The sequence below is a fragment of the Trachurus japonicus genome, chromosome 9 (genome assembly GCF_045865225.1).
Source record: "Trachurus japonicus isolate A0001 chromosome 9, Traja_1.0".
In the NCBI taxonomy this organism is placed as follows: Eukaryota; Metazoa; Chordata; class Actinopteri; order Carangiformes; family Carangidae; genus Trachurus; species Trachurus japonicus.
In genome coordinates, this window is record NC_140915.1 from 4955014 (window position 1) to 4974486 (window position 19473).

The 19473-nt window shown below is 46.9% G+C and overlaps 2 protein-coding genes across 2 annotated transcripts in view; both read right to left on the reverse strand.

Annotated features, from left to right (window-relative positions):
• LOC146980746 (uncharacterized) overlaps nucleotides 1-19473 on the reverse strand; it is a 284820-nt gene that overhangs the window by 110886 nt on the left and 154461 nt on the right. The gene's annotated exons all lie outside the window — the stretch shown is intronic.
• LOC146980750 (uncharacterized) lies at nucleotides 1353-11648 on the reverse strand. The gene is made up of 7 exons (XM_085787928.1): nucleotides 11424-11648; nucleotides 9963-9978; nucleotides 6357-6691; nucleotides 2686-2738; nucleotides 2235-2449; nucleotides 1758-2014; nucleotides 1353-1499 (listed from the first exon to the last, which is right to left on the reverse strand). The coding sequence occupies exons 1-7, from the start codon at nucleotides 11646-11648 to the stop codon at nucleotides 1368-1370; spliced, it is 1233 nt and encodes a 410-aa protein (XP_085644054.1). The 3' UTR covers nucleotides 1353-1367.

The window sequence follows — 19473 nt, forward strand, 5'->3', positions numbered from 1 at the left end:
ATAAACCTGACTGTGAACCCACCCCTGGGTCCCGTGTTATTGTGCACAGAACACAACCAGTGTAGCCGGGGCCTGCAGACCGTCCCGGCTACAACTGCAGCGCTGCAGCTGAGGTCAAGGCATGCCTTGACATAAAATTCCACCTGGAAATTGAATGATTTATTTATGGGGGTTTTTTAATGGTTTTTAGACACTGTTATTATATTTTTTTTTTTTTTATTTATTGTCAGTATAATTGTTTTTATAATTTCAAGCTTTCAAAAATGTTTGATTTCTGTTTAACGTGATGTGAAAAAATTATTACATTGTCATAATTGTGTCATGACAGTCAGTTTATCCTTCATGATATGTTAATGACAAATAAAAATGCTACCACTTTACTTGAGGTCACCGAATATCTTCATTACATTGTCATAATTGTGTCATGACAGTCAGTTTATCCTTCATGATATGTTAATGACAAATAAAAATGCTACCACTTTACTTGAGGTCACCGAATATCTTCATTACATTGTCATGATTGTGTCATAACAGTCAGTTTATCCTTCATGATATGTTAATGACAAATAAAAATGCTACCACTTTACTTGAGGTCACAGAATATCTTCATTACATTGTCATAATGGTGTCGTGACAGTCAGTTTATCCTATATGATATGTTAATGACAAATAAAAATGCTACCACTTTACTTGAGGTCAGAGAATTTCTTCATTACACTGTCATAATGGTGTCATGACAGTCAGTTTTGGGTATCCTGTCCACATCCTGTCAAACAACAATGACCATGTGCTAGATTTGTTCTGTAACCTTGCACATCTAATTAATAATCATTATGTCAACTAAACAGAAAATATTTCATTAATGTCAAGTTGTCATGACAAAGACGACTTCTGGTTATGTCACCTTGATTAATGTCATAATCAAGACAAGCAAAATAATGTCAACTTGTCATTACAAAAACGAATGACACTTAATGACAACAGTCATAAATGTTTAATGACATTGACTTAATGTTTATGACACGTTTATGACTGTGACATGACACTGTTATGACAGTGTCATGTCACTCTTATGACGCTACCTTCAAGTAAAGTGTTACCGAACAGAGACACCACTCATCAGTCAGGTTTACGTCAGGCGGATGTAGACTTTTACCTGGCAGAGGGACTTGACACTTCCACACAGCTGTCTCAGTTTCATCTCGGACCTCTATGTTGGTAATCTTGGTGCTTGAAGGTAAGACGATTTGAAACGTTGGATGGTAATTTGGTCCATAGTTCGGGTGAAAGTCTTTTTTCTGAAAACCAGCAGCATGTGCGTCAGTGTCTCCAGGTGAGTGACAGCAGTTTGAGGAATCATGTCAGCTTTAGTCTGAAACACTCACCTCAGGTTGGACTATGTCGGCATGTGGACATTGAACTGTGTAAGTTTTATTTTTGACGAGTGTGCTTTCAGAAGGCATCTTGATAAACACACAGTCGTCATGCTTTGCCTTCACCTGATGAACAATCAAATCATTTCATTAGAGTCGGGCCTGAGCCTGAACAGACAGATTGGTTCTACTGGGCTAGACCTACAGGACTGAGAGAGTTCTTTCTGAGCTCATACTGATCTTTGAATGATTGTGTAAGACTTGCTGAAGTGGTGGCAAGGAGACACTGAGACACGGGTGTTAGTTCACGACATCAGGTCTGTAAGTGATGAGTTTGGAAAGTGAAGCAAAGTGAATCTCTAACACTTCAGTCTGTAGCCTTACCTCTTCCAGGGGGACGTTATTAGGCAGCAGATGCACATTGAGGCTTTGCTTCAGTTCTGCGAAGTTTGGTTGTTGGAACAGCAGAATTTGACTGTGAACTGATTTCATGATGTTCCACAGCCAGCTAAGCAGGCCAAAGGCAGAAAGATGAGGAACTGTGATGATCACATGAGTGTCTGTGACCTCCAGTGGCTCGATGAAGCTCATTCCATCATCAGTGATGTGGGCGACAGACAGCAGACCGTCACAGAGCAGAGCTGTGAAAACACAGAGACAACAACCTCGTTACAACAGCAGTGATCATTTCAGTCACTGTTGTCAACATCAGGAAATTAATCAGGAGGCTGGTGAAGGACAGTGCCCTGATTTTACATTATATTCATTTAATAAATGTACACGTCAATTACATGGTCACACAACTTAAGTTACATCATTAGTTCCCCACCATTGTTCTAACAAACACAATCACTTGCTCACCATCCTTTGTTTCACAATGTGGGAGGTGGAGCTGACAGATGGCATCCTCAGGACACTGGATACTGAACAGCGGTCCTGCAGCCATCTTGCCAACTGAGTGGAGGAGGCTCTCATCCCATTGGACAGTCCTGTAGAGCAGCTCCGCCTCCTGAGCCACAACAAACACCAGTCCAGTTGAAGAACACTGGAACTGGCCTGGACCAGGACACCTGAACCTGTGGGACACAGAAGGCTAAGTGACCACCTCAGACCCTGAGATGAAAAAGGTTCAACATTGGCTAAAACATTGTGTTCCTCCTGACTCAGCTGAGTGAGAGCTGATCCAGCTGATGTTCCCTCAGACAGTCGACCATGAGGACGACGATGCAGAGACACATCTGCTGTGGCTCAGGAGAAGCTGTGAAGGAAGAGGAAGGTACTTTGATAAAAACTGAGTTTATTGCATGTTTACCTGTATGAGACTTGTGTAGATTCAGTTTCCAGTTCAGGTTTGAAGCTTGACTGCTGCAATTCAGAGAGAAACAATGTAAGCTGGTTTATTACAAATAGAAATATATTGTGTTGAGTGAAGCCAATGGGTTTGTTCCACAGTCCTGAGTGACCTGAGGCACAGTGGACAGAGTCTGAGGAGATTGACAGGGTGACGGAGGGATTTGATGTCAATGTAATAATTCACAGACTGCATCTAAGAAGCAGCAGGTTCTGCAGAGAATTGATAAATGTTTTGTGAAATAACCATGACTATAATCTTATAAATTCATCCATGAAGTTATCATTGTTAATTTGGTTTTCTGTTAATTGTAGACCTTTTTCACATGAAACACTTGGTCCATGACATTTCTTGTTGGCATACAGTTAGAGCTGCATTTCTTACTATAAACTATAAATTATTCATGTACTTATGTATTTTCTGTATTCCCGTCATCCCCTCGAGGTCACAAACAGAGCCAACATTGCAGAGGCAATCACTGGTAGCTGTGGCCTCAAGGTCATTAGTGCTTGTGGCAACATGAGAACCCACTGGTGGATCTCAGCAGGAGGGAAGCTACCAAGCTGAAGGAGGAGGACTTTAGGGTGGAGATTCGCTCTGAGATGCTTAAGGCTCCTGGGGCCGTATTCACAAAGAATCTTAGGGTTAAAAGTAGCTCCTAAGGGCCGAATTTAGGAGCTCCTAAAAAAAGTGGGCGTGTCAGTCTTAAATTTAGGACTCCTAGTTTTTTAAATAAGAGTAATTCACAAAGTATTTTAGGCCTAAAAGTAGCTCCTAAGTCTGGGAGAGCTTAAAGGATCCATCACCTGGTATTTATATTGGTTTTAGGTGTTGAAAGGGTCTTAAATGCACATTTTTGAGAAATAATATGCAACATTCACCTTTATTTATCCCTATTTGTGTAGCCAATTTTGCTCTTGCGAGAAAAACACGCGATCTTGTTCTACAGATTGTCATTGAAAAAAAGAAAATTCCATGCATTTACCGCGACTACTGAAACCATGGAAACGTAAATATAAAATTCCACCGTAAGAGCAAAACCGGCTTACGTTTTTGACGTTCAGAAAAAGGTGGATAAATAAATAAAATGTAATGCAGGCTGATCGGTTCATTGTAAAACATGTAGCCTATTTATTGATGTAAATGTGGTGATTTCTGTACATACAGAGCCCCCAGGCAGCGCCACTCCTCTGTCCAGTACACACAGGAAGCTTCACTTTTCATTCAAACAAACTGCCACAATTGTTAGATTTCATCAATGAGACCAGCATTTAAATCCTAAAAAGAAGTTGAACCAGCCGATGGTAAACCTCTAAAAGCCTGCGGGTAAGTCAATTAACGAACGTTTTGTCCGCCGCGGTGTCGGTGTAGTTCTGGCTGGCCGAGCACGTCAGCAGACCGGCTGGCTGCCTCTGTGAGGTCGCGGTCGTTGCTCCACAGGTGGAGTTTCTCTCTCTCCGAAAAACATCAGAGCGAACTTCTAAACAGCCGTTATTTGGATCTAAACGGTTACTTTCTCGCATCAAAAAATATTAAAATTTAATAAAGTGACGTAATAACAGCGCTACAGCAGGAAATAAAACAGCTTTTTGCCTGTTTCACAGCTACCACTACCGCTGCCGGCTGCTGCGTACGGCGTGCGGGGGGGTAGTCCCCCCCCCCTCCCCTTCTCGGTGACGTCAACGAGAAGCCCAATCAGAAGACCTATTCACAAAGAATCGGAAATGGCTGCAGCCAGGCAAATGTTTTGGAGACTGCAAATTGCTGCAGAGGGGGGGTGCTGGAGCACCTGCCCCTTTTCCCATTGATGCCCAAAGTGCCTTTTTGATCTGTGTTTTTTGTTTTGTTTTATTACAGCAACAATATCTACAACATTTTCGCTATAAAGCGGGAGTAGTGACGGACTGTCTAATATAGGCGTCACAACGGTCGGACCGAGGTAACTGTGACTGCTGTGATGCAGTCGTGCTGATGTGAGCCAAAAATATTTTTTAAAAGTTGGTGGGTGAGCTAGACACATATCTGTTAGTAGTAATAGCTCATGTGATAGGGCTGCTCCCCCAGTAAACTAAACTTGTTGTCAGTCTGGGTTTGAATCCTGCTATAGGCTACAAATTTGGGTCTCATCATTATTATGATCACCATATATAATATGAGGGCTGTCAACGAATGTGAAAATTAATATTCGAATGTGGGAAGAAAAAAAATCAGCGGCTGCTTTGCGAGTGGGCGCACTGACCCTCATTGCATTTGCACAGCGTCACTCACTGCTGACAGTGAAAGTGCGACGCGACAAAAACTGTAGTAGAAAGATGCAGATGCCAGAGAGAAACACAAATGGACAGAAAGTTCAGAGCCCAACTTGGCAGCAGAGAGAGTGGTGTGGACTCGAAGCAATCTAAAAAGCCCCGTCGGACCTGACGGCAAAAAAAAAAAAAGGTGGAGCGGGCAGCGGCGGTGAGGAGGGGGGGTGGGGGGGGGGGCTCAGGAGGGAGGGGAGGGGGCGGGGGTCGCCGCCGGCACTCAACAACCAATCACCGTGTTGAACGCCTCAAATTCGTGCATGAGAATTGACGTGATCCATAGCAACGGGGCGTCACCTGGGCGTCACTCTTACTTTGCTCTTAGTGATTTATCCTTAGTAAGAGTAGGTCTCAGCGGCTTTGTGAATAGCTTTTAAGAAAAAACTCCTACGTAAAAACTTTTAGCGCGAGTTAGGAGCACTCCTAGCGGTAAGATAAAAAGCTTTGTGAATACGGCCCCTCATATTGTAGGGCTGTCTTGGCCTACACATCTTTCCAAGGTCATGTGAAGGTTGGGCACAATACCTGTGAAGTGGTAAACCAGGGTTGTGTGCTCCAACTATTAAATATTACTCTTCCTCCCTGGATAATTTCACACCAGGGTGCTGGAAGAGAAGCTCTGACCGATTGTCAAACCAGAGAGAGCAATATGGATTCTGTCCTGGATGTGGATCAGTGGACCTTCTATTTAATAATAATATAATAATACATTTTATTTGTAACGCACTTCATATTTACAAAAAATCTCAAAGTGCTACAACAGCAACCAAAAAAGAGAGAAAAAAAAGAAAAATATGTTAAAAACAGGAGTTAAAAGCAGTTATCTTGAGCGAGCAATTACAGATTAAAAGATTTTTTTAAAAGGTACGTTTTGAGGCCCTTTTTAAAACAATCGATCGACTGTGGAACCCTCAGGTGTTCAGGGACGGTGTTCCACAGTCGTGGAGCAGAGGAGCAGAAGGCTCGGTCTCCCAGTTCTATTTACCTTTGCAGGAGCTCTGAGGGGGGCATGGGAGTTTGATCAGCTAATCTACAAGTGTGTTGAGGACTTGGAGAAGGTCCGACCCATGCAGGGAAGTTACATAGTGCAGTTTCAGCCAACGCGACCCGGCACAGGCTGCAGCGGCAGCACCATTCATCCTATTAACCATTTTTCTACCACTGCAATGAGTCTGGAAACATTATTTTAAGGCTGATAAACTCCGCAATGTTGCTTTAACCAAACTTGTCCCTTGTCCCGATCCTGTTAATGATATTCATGGGAAGGATCTCAAGGTTTAGCCGAGAAGAGGTAACGGTAAAGGTAAAGGTACAATGTTTTTCTCTCACCTTCAGCTTTGCGTTGTCCTTAAGCTTCAAGCTGTCTTTATCAAACCTCTTAAGCTTTGAGTCATCTTTAGAGACCTTCACCTTTGAGCCATCCTCAGGGGCCTTCAGCTTGGACTCATCCTCGGAGTCCTTCAGCTCTACTTTGTCTTCAGAGACCTTTGGCTTTGTGTCACCCCCAAAAACGTTCAGATTTGAGTCATCCTCAATAACGTTCACCTTTGAGTCATCCTCAGAGGTCTTCAGCTCTGCGTTGTCCGCAGAGACCTTCGCCTTTGAGTCGTCCTCAGAGGCCTTTGGCTTTGTGTCATCCACAAAAACCTTCAGCTTTGAGGCACCTGTTGAAAGAGAAGAAACAAAGAACATCTCAGAAATCAGTGTTTGCTATTCTTCTCTTAATCATGTCAGATATAAATTCCACCTGACCATGTGGTTCATGCTGCTGCCTGTCAATAGTTCAATTCAGTTCAAAGATCGACTAGGTGTTACAATCCCTTAAGACTACTGTATATTGTTCTTCATGCTGATGGGGGTGGGGGGTTCCATGCGTTGCAGGAGAGGGTCTTCAGCTGAGTGCAGGGGATTGCAGGCTTCATAAGGCCCCCGCGACCCGACCCAGATGGCCTTTTGTCAGGCGAGTCTGTCGCGTCTCGTCGGACACAATCGGGTGAAACGCACCACCCAGACTACTGCCGACTACACAGCAGCCTGTACGTTCTGCACTTGCGCGAGATGCAAAGTCTCCCCAACAGTGGGCGGCGCTAGTCCCATGCCAGTAATCCGTAACAGAACAACAATAGAAGAAACCATGAAGATTAAAAACAGGTGCACACTAGGGCTGCCACGATTAGTCGACTAGTCACGACTACGTCGACTATTAAAATCGTCGACAACTAATTTAATAGTCGATGCGTCGTTTCTTTTCTTTTTTTTAAACTTTGTTTTTCTCTCAAAACTGCTGGGGCACCTTCCACACACGCACCCGCCACTGCAGCCGCCCACCACACATACACACGTGCACTCACTTATTCAAGGTGAGTTTACAGGTGGTCTCTCTCTACCTGTCTTGTCCCTCATCAAGCGGCACCGGTGTAATCCCCCGCCCGCCCCCGCCCCCGCCGCCGCCGCCGCCACCGCTCCTCTCCCTCTCTCTCTCTCTCTCTCTCTCTCTCTGTCATTTTAAATGAGAAGCGATACTAGCGGTACCGCCGCTCCATCGTTTTAAATCACGGACTGAAAAACAGCCGTTCGTCATTTAAAAATAAAATCGCAGACTTTGAGAGTCGGTGTTGGAAAATACTAGAACGTTACCGCGTCTGGTCACAGCGGTCCTCGTCACGTAATGAGCGCTCATCTTAACGAGGAAGTCTTCTCTCCCGGCGTAAAACTACGTCAATATTTTCCGGTAGCTTCTCATCACAGTCCACACCTTGCAGAGTTTGAGCTGCACCTCAGTTTCACTTGTTTTCATTTGACAGTTTCACACAGAACTTTCTGGTGGAGTCTTTCTATGTTTCTCCTTCTGTGACAGTAGGGAACATTTAATTTTTTTCAGACAAGACGATTGTCTTATAAACTATTTGATTTTTTTTTAACAGAACGACTCCTATTATTTACACTGAGCACAAGTTATATTTGATTGATAGGCCTACCAAAACTTTATTATTGTGAACAATTCCTTAGTTTCAGGTGTCCACCTCATTTTATTTAAATGTTATGTTTAATGCCAGAGACAAATGAAGGAAAGACAAAAAACCTTTAAGTATTTATTTTGGTGTTGTTTAGGCCAGTGCCTTATCCTTATTTTACTCAGCTGTTTGCACTTTATGCTACAGTTAAAGCTGCATATTTCATTAAAAGTTTAATGAACTATCATCTTAATTGTCTTTATTTTTAGTTAGCATATACCTTAAACACTTTAAGCTGAAAGCTAATGATGGTATATAAGGGCAGCTGCATGCTGGTGCGATAATCTGTATGTTTTACATTCAATTTACGTATGATCCGATTAGTCGACTAATCGAAAAAAATAGTCGGTGACTAGTCGACTATCAAAATAATCGTTTGTGGCAGCCCTAGTGCACACAACATTAGCTTGTTATTAGTTTTGAGAATATGTTTTGGATGTTTTGGAAAACAAAGCTTGGCAGCAAAATGATCGCTCTGGCTGAGCTGATGGTCGCATTGTCTGCTCTCGGGCTCGTTATTGCCCGAGCACATTCAGTGAGAGACAGCTGTCCCAGAGGTGCTCCACGGACAGGATAAGTCTTTTGTCCCCTGTGCAATTAGGTTGCACAATTCTCTGGTGGGGAGGGGGGGAGGGAATTGAAGAGGGTACAGAGACAGGACATGATACTACGGCACTTTATGGTGCACTAGAGCACTTTTGAGCTGGACTATAACTTAAATTCTTTTCACCTAAAACATCTCCCTCCCCCCTCCCCCCCTCTCTGCTATCTCTGTTCTCTACCTGTCACATCTTATATGGTCATGCTGCGCGTGGGAGGGGGTATGGAGACTGACTTGCGTCGGCCCGTGCCATGCCCCGTTCTCCCGCTTAATGTTGATTCTGCTGCATATTTTTATTGTGTGAATGAACAGCTGACCAATGTGGAATTTCCTTCGAGATCAATAAAGTTGCATCTAATCTTATCACAGAAGGCAAAAAGTAAGGGGAGACCGCACCGTTTGTTTACAATGGTCACTTCCGCCCCTCCCATGCACCACGCTGATTCGCTAGGGCACCGCCAATCAGAATCGCCATAGCTAGCACACAGCCAATCAGAGTACCCGACGAGTCTACTCTCCCAACGTCCGACGCTCCCCGACTGTGCATGTCGAATCAGACCCGACGAGACCTGACAGCTTCCGCGCCTCCCCAACGCAGATGAACACACCAAAAAGACACGGACCCGACGCCGTCCAACTCTCCCCGACGCCCGACGGTCAGGCCGGTGTGTTCCTGGCTATAGACGTCGTCAGGTGGGCACCCTCCTTCATCTGTGTTTTGATGACTAGCCCCCGACACCTCATCAGCACCACCTGGCGTCCCAGTTGTGCCCCCCTCTGCACTGGATCTCCTGCTTACTCAGCTGCTACTGCTGCTGCCTTGCAGCCTCGACATTTTACAGAGCCAGCGACTTGATTGCTCTGCAACACTGGAAAGGGAGTTGATGGCCTGCCGCAGAGCTTGACCTCAGATCCCCAGATCCTTCAGGAGCCTCATTGTTTATCTGCCCACAAACCCTGTGCAGCCAACATCAACTGGGTAGACCTTGGTTTGTAAAAATGGGCTATACAAATAATATTGCCTTGCCTTGCCACAGGAAATAGTCCATGAAAATAAAGACAATTGATGATTTCAAAGGAAAGTTTCTATGAAAGATTCGTACACATCGAAATTGAAATACCATTTCTTGCCTATGATGACCCTGTCTGTTGTTCTTTGCTTCATTTATTGTATTCAAGCCAAAAAATAAAGTATAAACAATATGCAATTCATAAAACTATTGGAGGTGAAATGAGCCCCGACTCATTTCCCTGTCAGACTGATGAAGAGGAGACAGAGGTTCAGTACTCACAGGTTTTGTCTCTGGAAGCTTCAATCACCTTGTCCCTGCCGATCCTGTAGGAACAAACATAACAGAGTCAGAGGGAAATCATCAGATTTTTTTCGAGTTTGTTCCAAGATTAGACTCACCCAGCTGAGTTTTAACTGATCCTGATTGTTATGTCGCTGTTAATTGTCTATATGCAAACACTTTTACATATGCTAACACAGAGCAACACTGACACACTTATTGCTGTTAAACCACTTCTTCTGGTCTTCCTTTATTACACAGAACTCAACCAGTTACATAGCACAGGCGCCACCTACAGGCGACTATTCACATAGCCCAAACATAGTCTCATACATAACATTTCCTCTCCACTAAGATATGTTGTCAATAAACAAAATATATTTTTCTTTAACACAACATCAGATATGCTTTTTTTTTTTTTCTTAGCACCACAATAACATGGGAGTTATTCAACTTGTAAATTGTATGTTGAAAACAATATTTCTCAGAACTCACATTACATCTGTATTTGAACTATGCAATGTGTTCACTCATTACGATAACGAACTGGAGGTTTAGTAATCCTCACAGGATAACGTCTAACTGTCTGTGTTACCTCTGTATGTCTAGCCTGTGGTGTTTCACTAGACTGATTGATCTTTGGTGATTCAGTGACATCAGAACTTTGATCATCATTCTTTTCTGAGTGTGTTGTAGTGTGAAGTTGCAGGCAACTACCACTCTGAGGCAGTAACACTGGGGGGTTTACAGGTGGGTTCACTGTGGTGAACTGAGGCTTTGGATCAGGACGTGTCAACATTTGATCCACATGTCGTTTCCACACTCCTTGTTCTCCCACATTTACACTGGTCCAGTCTTTTCTGTTACAACCCCTTGTGACCACTTTTCCTCCCCCCTCCTACAGTCACGAACCAACACCGACTCTCCAACAACAAACTGTCTGTCTTTAGAGTGCAGTTGGCGCTGTAGTTGTTGTGTCTCCTGTGACTTGTGCACAATCCCTGCAACACTGGGTTTCAGGAAGTCCAGGCGAGAGCGCAGCCTGCGTCCAAGGAACAACATAGCCGGCGTTTCCTTTGTAGTGGCGTGGGGGGTGTTGCGGTAGGTCAAGAGAAATGTATCCAGGCATTGTTGCACTGGTGCTGTACCTTTGGAGGATTTCAAAGCATGTTTGAATGTTTGCACAAAACGCTCAGCCAAGCCATTGGTGGCAGGATGATCACATCGCATCACACGCAAGACGCAGGGGAAGCTCAGGGTTGTAGTGGGTCAGCACTTCCTGTGAAACAAGCAGTGTTTTAGCTTTCTGGAACGCTGACTCACAGGCTGACGTCCACTGCCATTTCATCTCTTTGTTGAGTAGTTCATTTAGTGGTTGCAAGACAGTTGACAGATCAGGAACGAAACAACCATAATAATTCAACATCCCAAGAAATGAACGTAGCTGGCTGACATTACGTGGTGCTGGTGCTTCCACAATTGCACGTACCTTGTCTGGGGATTTGTGGAGACTAGCTGCATCCATGATATGGCCCAAATATTCCACAGACTCTTGGAAAAACAGGCACTTTTCTTGCTTGAGGTGCAGGCCGAACTCCTCTAGCCTGCCCAGGACTGCATCCAGCGTTTTGAGGTGAGTCTGTTCATCAGGACCACTGATGAGGATGTCCAGGTAACAGTGAGTATATGGCAGTCCCAGTAGCACTTGGTCCATAGCCTTCTGAAACAAGGCAGGTGATGATGCTACACCAAATGGTAAACGATTAAAACGGAAAAGTCCTTTCTGAGTAGAGATAGTCAGCTGTTTCTTCGACTCTTCCTCTACCTCCATCTGTAGATATGCATTTGACAAATCCAGTTTACTGAAATGTTGACCTCCAGCCAGTGAGGCAAAAAGGTTCTCGATGCGTGGAAGGGGATATTTATCAACACAGAGGGCTGGATTAATGGTGACCTTAAAATCCCCACACAGTCTGACTGTACCATCCTTTTTGCTGACTGGCACCACAGGCGTGGCCCAATCACAATGCTCCACTGGTGAAATCACACCCAGGTCAGTTAGGCGTTTCAGCTCGGCTTCAACTCGCGGTCGAAGAGCATAAGGCACGTTGCGTGGAGGGCAAAATTTGGATACACTGTCGGGTCTCAAAGTCAATCTTGCTTGAATTCCTTTCATTGTGCCTAGCTTTTTAGAGAAAACAGCGGAATGTCTCTTTAACACTGTCTCCAGGTTGTCTTTCTCTTTTTGTTCAGTGGCATACACAGTCTTTAAGTCTTTCCAGTTCAGTTTAATCACTCTCAGCCACTCTCTGCCAAACAATGGAGGTGCATTTACTTTCACTACGTACAAAGGCAAGTTAGCACATTGTTTATTTAATTTTACTTGCACTTTGATGACCCCTTCTGGTGCTAGAGGTTCTCCAGTGTACGTCTTTAGCATGACATCAGTGGGTTGCAGAGGCAACTTGCTCAGCATGTTTCTGTACTGCTCCCAAGGAATCAACGAAACTGCAGCCCCTGTATCCAATTTGATCTCCATTTTCTTTCCATTTACTACAGGCAGCACAGAGATACGTGAATATTTCCCTTTTTGAGGCAAGGAATACAGTCCCAACTCACAGTCTGTGTCAGATTTAGTTTCCTCACTTTCACTTTCATTTGCTCTTGCTTCTACATGATAAATTCTTTTCTTTTTATCTTTATCTCTGTATTTCTTTGCATTACCTTTGTACCACCTTACCGTGGTGGAGGGGTTTGAGCACCCGAATGATCCTAGGAGCTATGTTGTCCGGGGCTTAATGCCCCTGGTAGGGTCTCCCAAGGCAAACAGGTCCTAGGTGACGGGTCAGACAAAGAGCGGTTCAAAGCCCCTTATGAAGAAGAAAACAGCAAGGAAGTGTACGTCGCCCGGACTGGCGTTACCGGGGCCCCACCCTGGAGCCAGGCCTGGGGTCGGGGCTCGCAGGCGAGCGTCTAGTGGCCGGGTCTTGGCCCACGGGACCCGGCCGGGCGCAGCCCGAACGAGCGACGTGGGCCCGCCCTCCCGTAGGCCCACCACCCGCGGGAGGGTTCATAAGGGGCAGGTGCCGTGTGTTTTGGGTGGCAGCCGTGGGCGGGGGCCCCGGCGACCCAATCCCCGGACGACGACTCTGGCTTTAGGGACATGGAATGTCACCTCGCTGGGGGGGAAAGAGCCTGAGCTCGTGCGGGAGGCTGAGAGGTATCGACTAGAGATAGTCGGGCTCACCTCCACGCACAGCCTGGGCTCTGGAACCCAACTCCTTGAGAGAGGTTGGACTCTCTTCCACTCTGGAGTTGCCCATGGTGAGAGGCGGCGAGCTGGTGTGGGCTTGCTCATAGCTCCCCAGCTCAGCCGCCATGTGTTGGAGTTCTCCCCACTTAACGAGAGGGTCGCTTCCCTGCGCCTTCGGGTCGGGGATAGGTCTCTCACTGTCGTTTCGGCCTACGGGCCGAACGGCAGTGCAGAGTACCCGGCCTTCCTGGAGGCCCTGGGAGGGGTGCTGGAAAGTGCCCCAACTGGGGACTCCATCGTTCTGTTGGGGGACTTCAACGCTCACGTGGGCAGCGACAGTGTTACCTGGAGAGGTGTGATTGGGAGGAACGGCCTCCCCGATCTGAACCCGAGCGGTGTTTTGTTATTGGACTTCTGTGCTAGCCACAGTCTGTCCATAACAAACACCATGTTCGAGCATAAGGGTGTCCATCAGTGCACGTGGCACCAGGACACCCTAGGCCGGAGGTCAATGATCGACTTTGTAGTCGTGTCATCTGACCTCCGGCCGTATGTCTTGGACACTCGGGTGAAGAGAGGGGCTGAGCTGTCAACTGATCACCACCTGGTGGTGAGTTGGATCCGCTGGCAGGGGAGGAAGCTGGTCAGACCTGGAAGACCCAAGCGTATCGTGAGGGTCTGCTGGGAACGCCTGGCAGAATCCCCTGTCAGGGAGGTCTTCAACTCCCACCTCAGGGAGAGCTTTGACCGGATTCCGAGGGAGGCTGGAGACATTGAGTCCGAATGGACCATGTTCTCCACTTCCATTGTTGACGCGGCCGTCCGGAGCTGCGGCCGTAAGGTCTCCGGCGCCTGTCGCGGCGGCAATCCCCGAACTCGGTGGTGGACACCGGAAGTAAGGGATGCCGTCAAGCTGAAGAAGGAGTCCTACCGAGCCTGGCTAGCTCGGGGGACCCCCGAGGCAGCTGACGGGTACCGGCAGGCCAAGCGGACGGCGGCCCGGGCGGTCACGGAAGCAAAAACTCGGGTCTGGGAAAAGTTCGGGGAGGCCATGGAGGAGGACTACCGGTCGGCCTCGAGGAAATTCTGGCAAACCATCCGGCGCCTCAGGAGGGGGAAGCAGTGCTCCGCCAACACTGTTTACAGTGGAGGAGGGGAGCTGTTGACCTCGACTGGGGATATCGTCGGGCGGTGGAAGGAATACTTCGAGGATCTCCTCAATCCCACTGACACGCCTTCCGTCGAGGAAGCAGAGGCTGAGGATTCAGAGGTTGATTCATTCATCACCCAAGCTGAAGTCACTGAGGTAGTCCGGAAGCCCTCAGTGGCAAGGCACCGGGGGTGGATGAGATCCGCCCTGAGTACCTCAAGTCTCTGGATGTTGCGGGGCTGTCGTGGCTGACACGCCTCTGCAGCATCGCGTGGCAGTCGGGGACAGTGCCTCTGGACTGGCAGACCGGGGTGGTGGTCCCTCTCTTCAAAAAGGGGGACCGGAGGGTGTGTTCCAACTACCGGGGGATCACACTCCTCAGCCTCCCGGGGAAAGTCTATTCCAGGGTGCTGGAGAGGAGAATTCGGCCGATAGTCGAACCTCGGATTCAGGAGGAACAATGCGGTTTTCGCCCTGGCCGTGGAACGCTGGACCAGCTCTACACCCTCCGCAGGGTGCTCGAGGGTGCATGGGAGTTTGCCCAACCAGTCCACATGTGTTTTGTGGACTTGGAGAAGGCTTTCGACCGTGTCCCACGTGGCATCCTGTGGGAGGTGCTCCGAGAGTATGGGGTCGGAGGCCCTCTGCTGAGGGCTGTACGGTCCCTGTATGACGGGAGCAGGAGCTTGGTTCGCATTGCCGGCAGTAAGTCAGACCTGTTCCCGGTGCGTGTTGGACTCCGGCAGGGCTGCCCTTTGTCACCGGTTCTGTTCATTATTTTTATGGACAGAATTTCTAGGCGCAGCCAAGTGCCGGAGGGGGTACGGTTCGGGAGCCACTTGATTTCATTTCTGCTTTTTGCAGATGATGTGGTCTTGTTGGCTCCCTCGAGCCAGGACCTTCAGCATGCACTGGGGCGGTTTGCAGCCAAGTGTGAAGCAGCTGGGATGAGAATCAGCACCTCTAAGTCCGAGGCCATGGTTCTCGACCGGAAAAAGGTGGCTTGCACCCTCCAGGTCGGGGGAGAGTTCCTGCCTCAGGTGGAGGAGTTTAAGTATCTTGGGGTCTTGTTCACGAGTGAGGGGAGAACGGAGCGCGAGATCGACAGGCGGATCGGTGCGGCGGCCGCAGTAATGCGGTCATTGTATCGGTCCGTCGTGGTGAAGAAGGAGCTGAGCCGAAAGGCAAAGCTCTCGATTTACCGGTCGATCTACGTTCCCACCCTCACCTATGGTCATGAACTCTGGGTCATGACCGAAAGAACTGGATCCCGGATACAAGCGGCCGAAATGAGCTTCCTCCGCAGGGTGGCGGGGCGCTCCCTTAGAGATAGGGTGAGGAGCTCTGTCACCCGGGAGGAGCTCGGAGTAGAGCCGCTGCTCCTCCACATCGAGAGGAGCCAGCTGAGGTGGCTCGGGCACCTGTATAGGATGCCCCCTGGACGCCTCCCTCGTGAGGTGTTCCGGGCATGTCCCACCGGGAGGAGGCCCCGAGGAAGACCCAGGACACGCTGGAGTGACTACGTCACTCGGCTGGCCTGGGAACGCCTTGGGGTCCCCCCGAAAGAGCTGGAGGAAGTGTCCGGGGAGAGGGAAGTCTGGGGATCCCTGCTCCGACTGCTGCCCCCGCGACCCGGACTCGGATAAGCGGCGGACAATGGATGGATGGATGGACCTTTGTGTTCCGGTTTCTCCACTTTCGGTTTTTCCGTTCTCTGTCTTACTTTTGTCTTTACTCCTACACATGCGCTTGGTGTGGCCTTTCCTCCCACACTGGTGACAATCACGATCCTTGTACCAGCAGTCATCATCGGAGTGATTTGTCTTCCCACAGCGGCGGCATCTGTCCCCTCTCTGTGAAAACACAGCGTTCACTTTAAGTGAGCTGCTCAGCTGCTGTGCGTCGCGTGCCGCCGTCTCTGCCGACACTGCATAATCCACCGCTTTCTGAAACGTGAGGTCTCTCTCAGTCAAAAGACGCTTCTGCACAGTTTCACATTTTAGTCCACACATGAATCTGTCCCATAGTGCGTCCTCCAAATACGCACCAAACTCACAATGTTCCGACAGTCCTTTTAATACTGCAACATACTGTGCCACTGTTTCCTCTTCCCCCTGAACCGAAATCTTTCCGCTATCACGATTGGTTTCGGAGCGAAATGGGCTTGCAAAACGGCAACAACAAAGTCATAATCCAGCTCCCCAGGCTTGGAAGGAGCAACCAAAGTGCGCAGTAGTCCATACGTTTTGGGTCCCATCACACTAAACAACACGGGCACTTTCTTTGCGGACCGGATCTCATTAGCCAGGACGTAATGTTCAAAACGTTCAATATACGTAGTCCATTGTTCTCTGGTCTCATCAAAATAATCCATATGTCCGATTATTCCAGCCATGGTGTGTCTTTCGGTGGGTTTTACTGACTCGTCGGAGGAAGAATGACTCATCCTTTTTCAACAGCTCACATTAGCTCATTAGCTAGCCGTAAGGGATGTCCCGATACCCCTTTTTCACTTCCGATACGATACCGATATTGCAGCCTTCAATATCGGCCCGATACCGATATTGATCCGATATTAGGGGTGGTGAAAAAAAACGATTATTTATATTTTTCAAATTCTAATACAAAGGAGAGTCCTCCAGTTGCTGACTGACAGGCTGCCGCTGTCATGTTCTTCTATGGGACAGACAGTAGTGAGCTTACTTTTGAACTGTAAAATATTAAAAAATAAACCTTATTTACAACTGTTATTGAATTACTGTATGTACATCAATGTCAAACAAAAGGCAAAATCTTCTTGCTTCAAGGTTTTATTTGTCACTCCAAATTGAAGATTATAGCCTGCCCTACAGTAAAAATGGTATAAAATAAAAAGAGGAGTAAAGCAATATATTAAGCAGCAATATTTAAGCATCAAAGATGTTCAATCAAACCCACATAGTTTGAAACAACGTTCAAAACACACAGCCAGTGTCACAACTAAGCATAAAGCCCGCTAGCTTAATGCTAACGTATAATGTAAAACGCCATAGACGGGCTAACAGAAATTAGCATCGTTAATTTAATTCTGGCTTTAGCGCTGTTAACACAGCACAACATGTGGACCAGCTGGTCTTCCTCCAGAAGAATCTGACCACCGACCCCGTCGGTGGTTAATTTCACCTACATTTAGAGCAATATAGCGCATTTACCGTTTATTACATGGGCTAATCGCACACACGTTGTTGTTGTTGTGATCATGTGATCTCTGCATGCTGGAGCCGGGCGCTCTTCTTCTCTGGCGGGCGGCGCACCAACATTAAGGTGCATTACCGCCACCTACTGTGTTGGAGTGTGAACGAGAGTCTATTCATATGGGACAGAAGTGCTGGAGCGGACTGCTTTTATCAGAGCGTTTATATCGGAGATTTTAGATGCAGTCCAATATAATCCGATATTCGTTTTTTTGGCTGATATCGGACATAAATCCGATATCAATATCGGATCGGGACATCCCTAGCTAGCCGTGCCGTGCAGTGCAGCGCGTTGTTGATCTTTTACGTCCATACTTTACCCACAGAGCCGGCCCTCCCTATAAGCGAACTAAGCAGCTGCTTAGGGCCCCGCAGCCACTAGGGGGCCCCCAAACTTTGCTCAATCATTTGTCTAACCGTCTCTGACAACGGCAACGTGTAACCCTTGACCCAACTGGCAACAATGACCGTGACACGCATACGTAAACGTAACGCAGACTGTGGCCGTTGTCCGGTAACGAGCGCACCACCCCTTCCCCTTCTCTCCCCCCTGGCCCCCTCCCTCCCTCACTCACTGAGATCGCGATTTGCGAGGAGGTGATTGGCTTTTGGACAGCGACGATGTCCAAAAGGATATATCCGTCAGGTGCAGAAAATAGGAAAAAGAAGGTCAAGGATGAAAAAAAAACAAGGACAAGGTAAGGCTAATTAATGTTATGTTTACTAGATGTACGTTTAGCCGAAAAACATGTCGGTGCTTGTGTTAGCTCACTTAGCTGGCTAGCTGCTACATGTAGCCTGCTGCAGTTAACATGTCCTGGCTGATTTTAAGGTCTGCTTACAGTGAAAAGATAACAGCTGTTTTCCTGTGAGGGGATAAAGGATCAATCACCCATTTATTAATGGCTGATTAGACATGTCATGTTGCCACAATATGTTTATCTCTGTTGGAAAATTAAATTGTGTGTACACAAGTGGCTAAAAAAATCTACTAATCTTCTCCACAGCTCCAATGGTTACTGCTGATGATGCTGCTGACCAACCAACATCCTCTATCTTCTTCTCAACTGAAGTTTTGTTTTAAGGGTTCTAGAATTTAGCTGTACAGATAATTTAAAGAAAATAAATCTGTTCAAACTGTAATCTTTTGTAGAATCTTTTATCTTTCTGCTACATCAAAAGTACTGCCGGTTTGGAGCCACCTATTGCCATTCACAATATTAACATTAACATTCAGACAAAAACAAAGTAGAAGAAAAAATGACAAGTGCAATTAGACAGCTTGAAGTGTTTCAGTGACTCTAATTAGTAATAAAATATCTGCTCGCCATCATGTTGATAGAGGTACAATAAAATATGCAAGGGTTGCATACGGTAGCTGGTTTTATGAATATTTGATCGTACATATATACTGTGAGGCAGGGCCCCCAATTTTATCCTGCTTAGGGCCCCCAGATGTACAGGGCCGGCCCTGTTTACCCACACCGGCAGTTCACTTGCAGATAGTGAGAAAAAGTCTTCCGGACTACACAACTCGTCGCCAATTTATGTTATGTTGCTGCTAATTGTCGATATGCAAACACTTTTACATATGCTAACACAGAGCAACACTGACACACATATTGCTGTTAAACCACTTCTTCTGGTCTTCCTTTATTACACAGAACTCAACCAGTTACATAGCACAGGCGCCACCTACAGGCGACTATTCACATAGCCCAAACATAGTGTCATACATAACACTGATCAATGTGTTAGTCAGTGACCTTTGGGATCAACCAGAGCTTTAAGTCTCATGTTCAACCAGGTCACCAAGGTGTCACCTTTTTACAAATGATCTGATCTGGACCAGGTGGCGATTAAAGGATCAGATCAAAGAAAATAGAAAAGATGGCTCTTAATC

Bases quoted from the DNA above. Each gene is read 5' to 3' on its own strand.
- LOC146980750 (XM_085787928.1), bottom strand. From the start codon at position 11,648: ATGGACCAAGTGCTACTGGGACTGCCATATACTCACTGTTACCTGGAC. The intron at 2,739-6,356 runs GTGAGAGAAAAA...TCTGAATTGCAG, and splicing joins AGGACAACGCAAAGCTGAAG to CAGTCAAGCTTCAAACCTGA. The intron at 1,500-1,757 runs GTAAGGCTACAG...ATTGTTCATCAG, and splicing joins ATAACGTCCCCCTGGAAGAG to GTGAAGGCAAAGCATGACGA.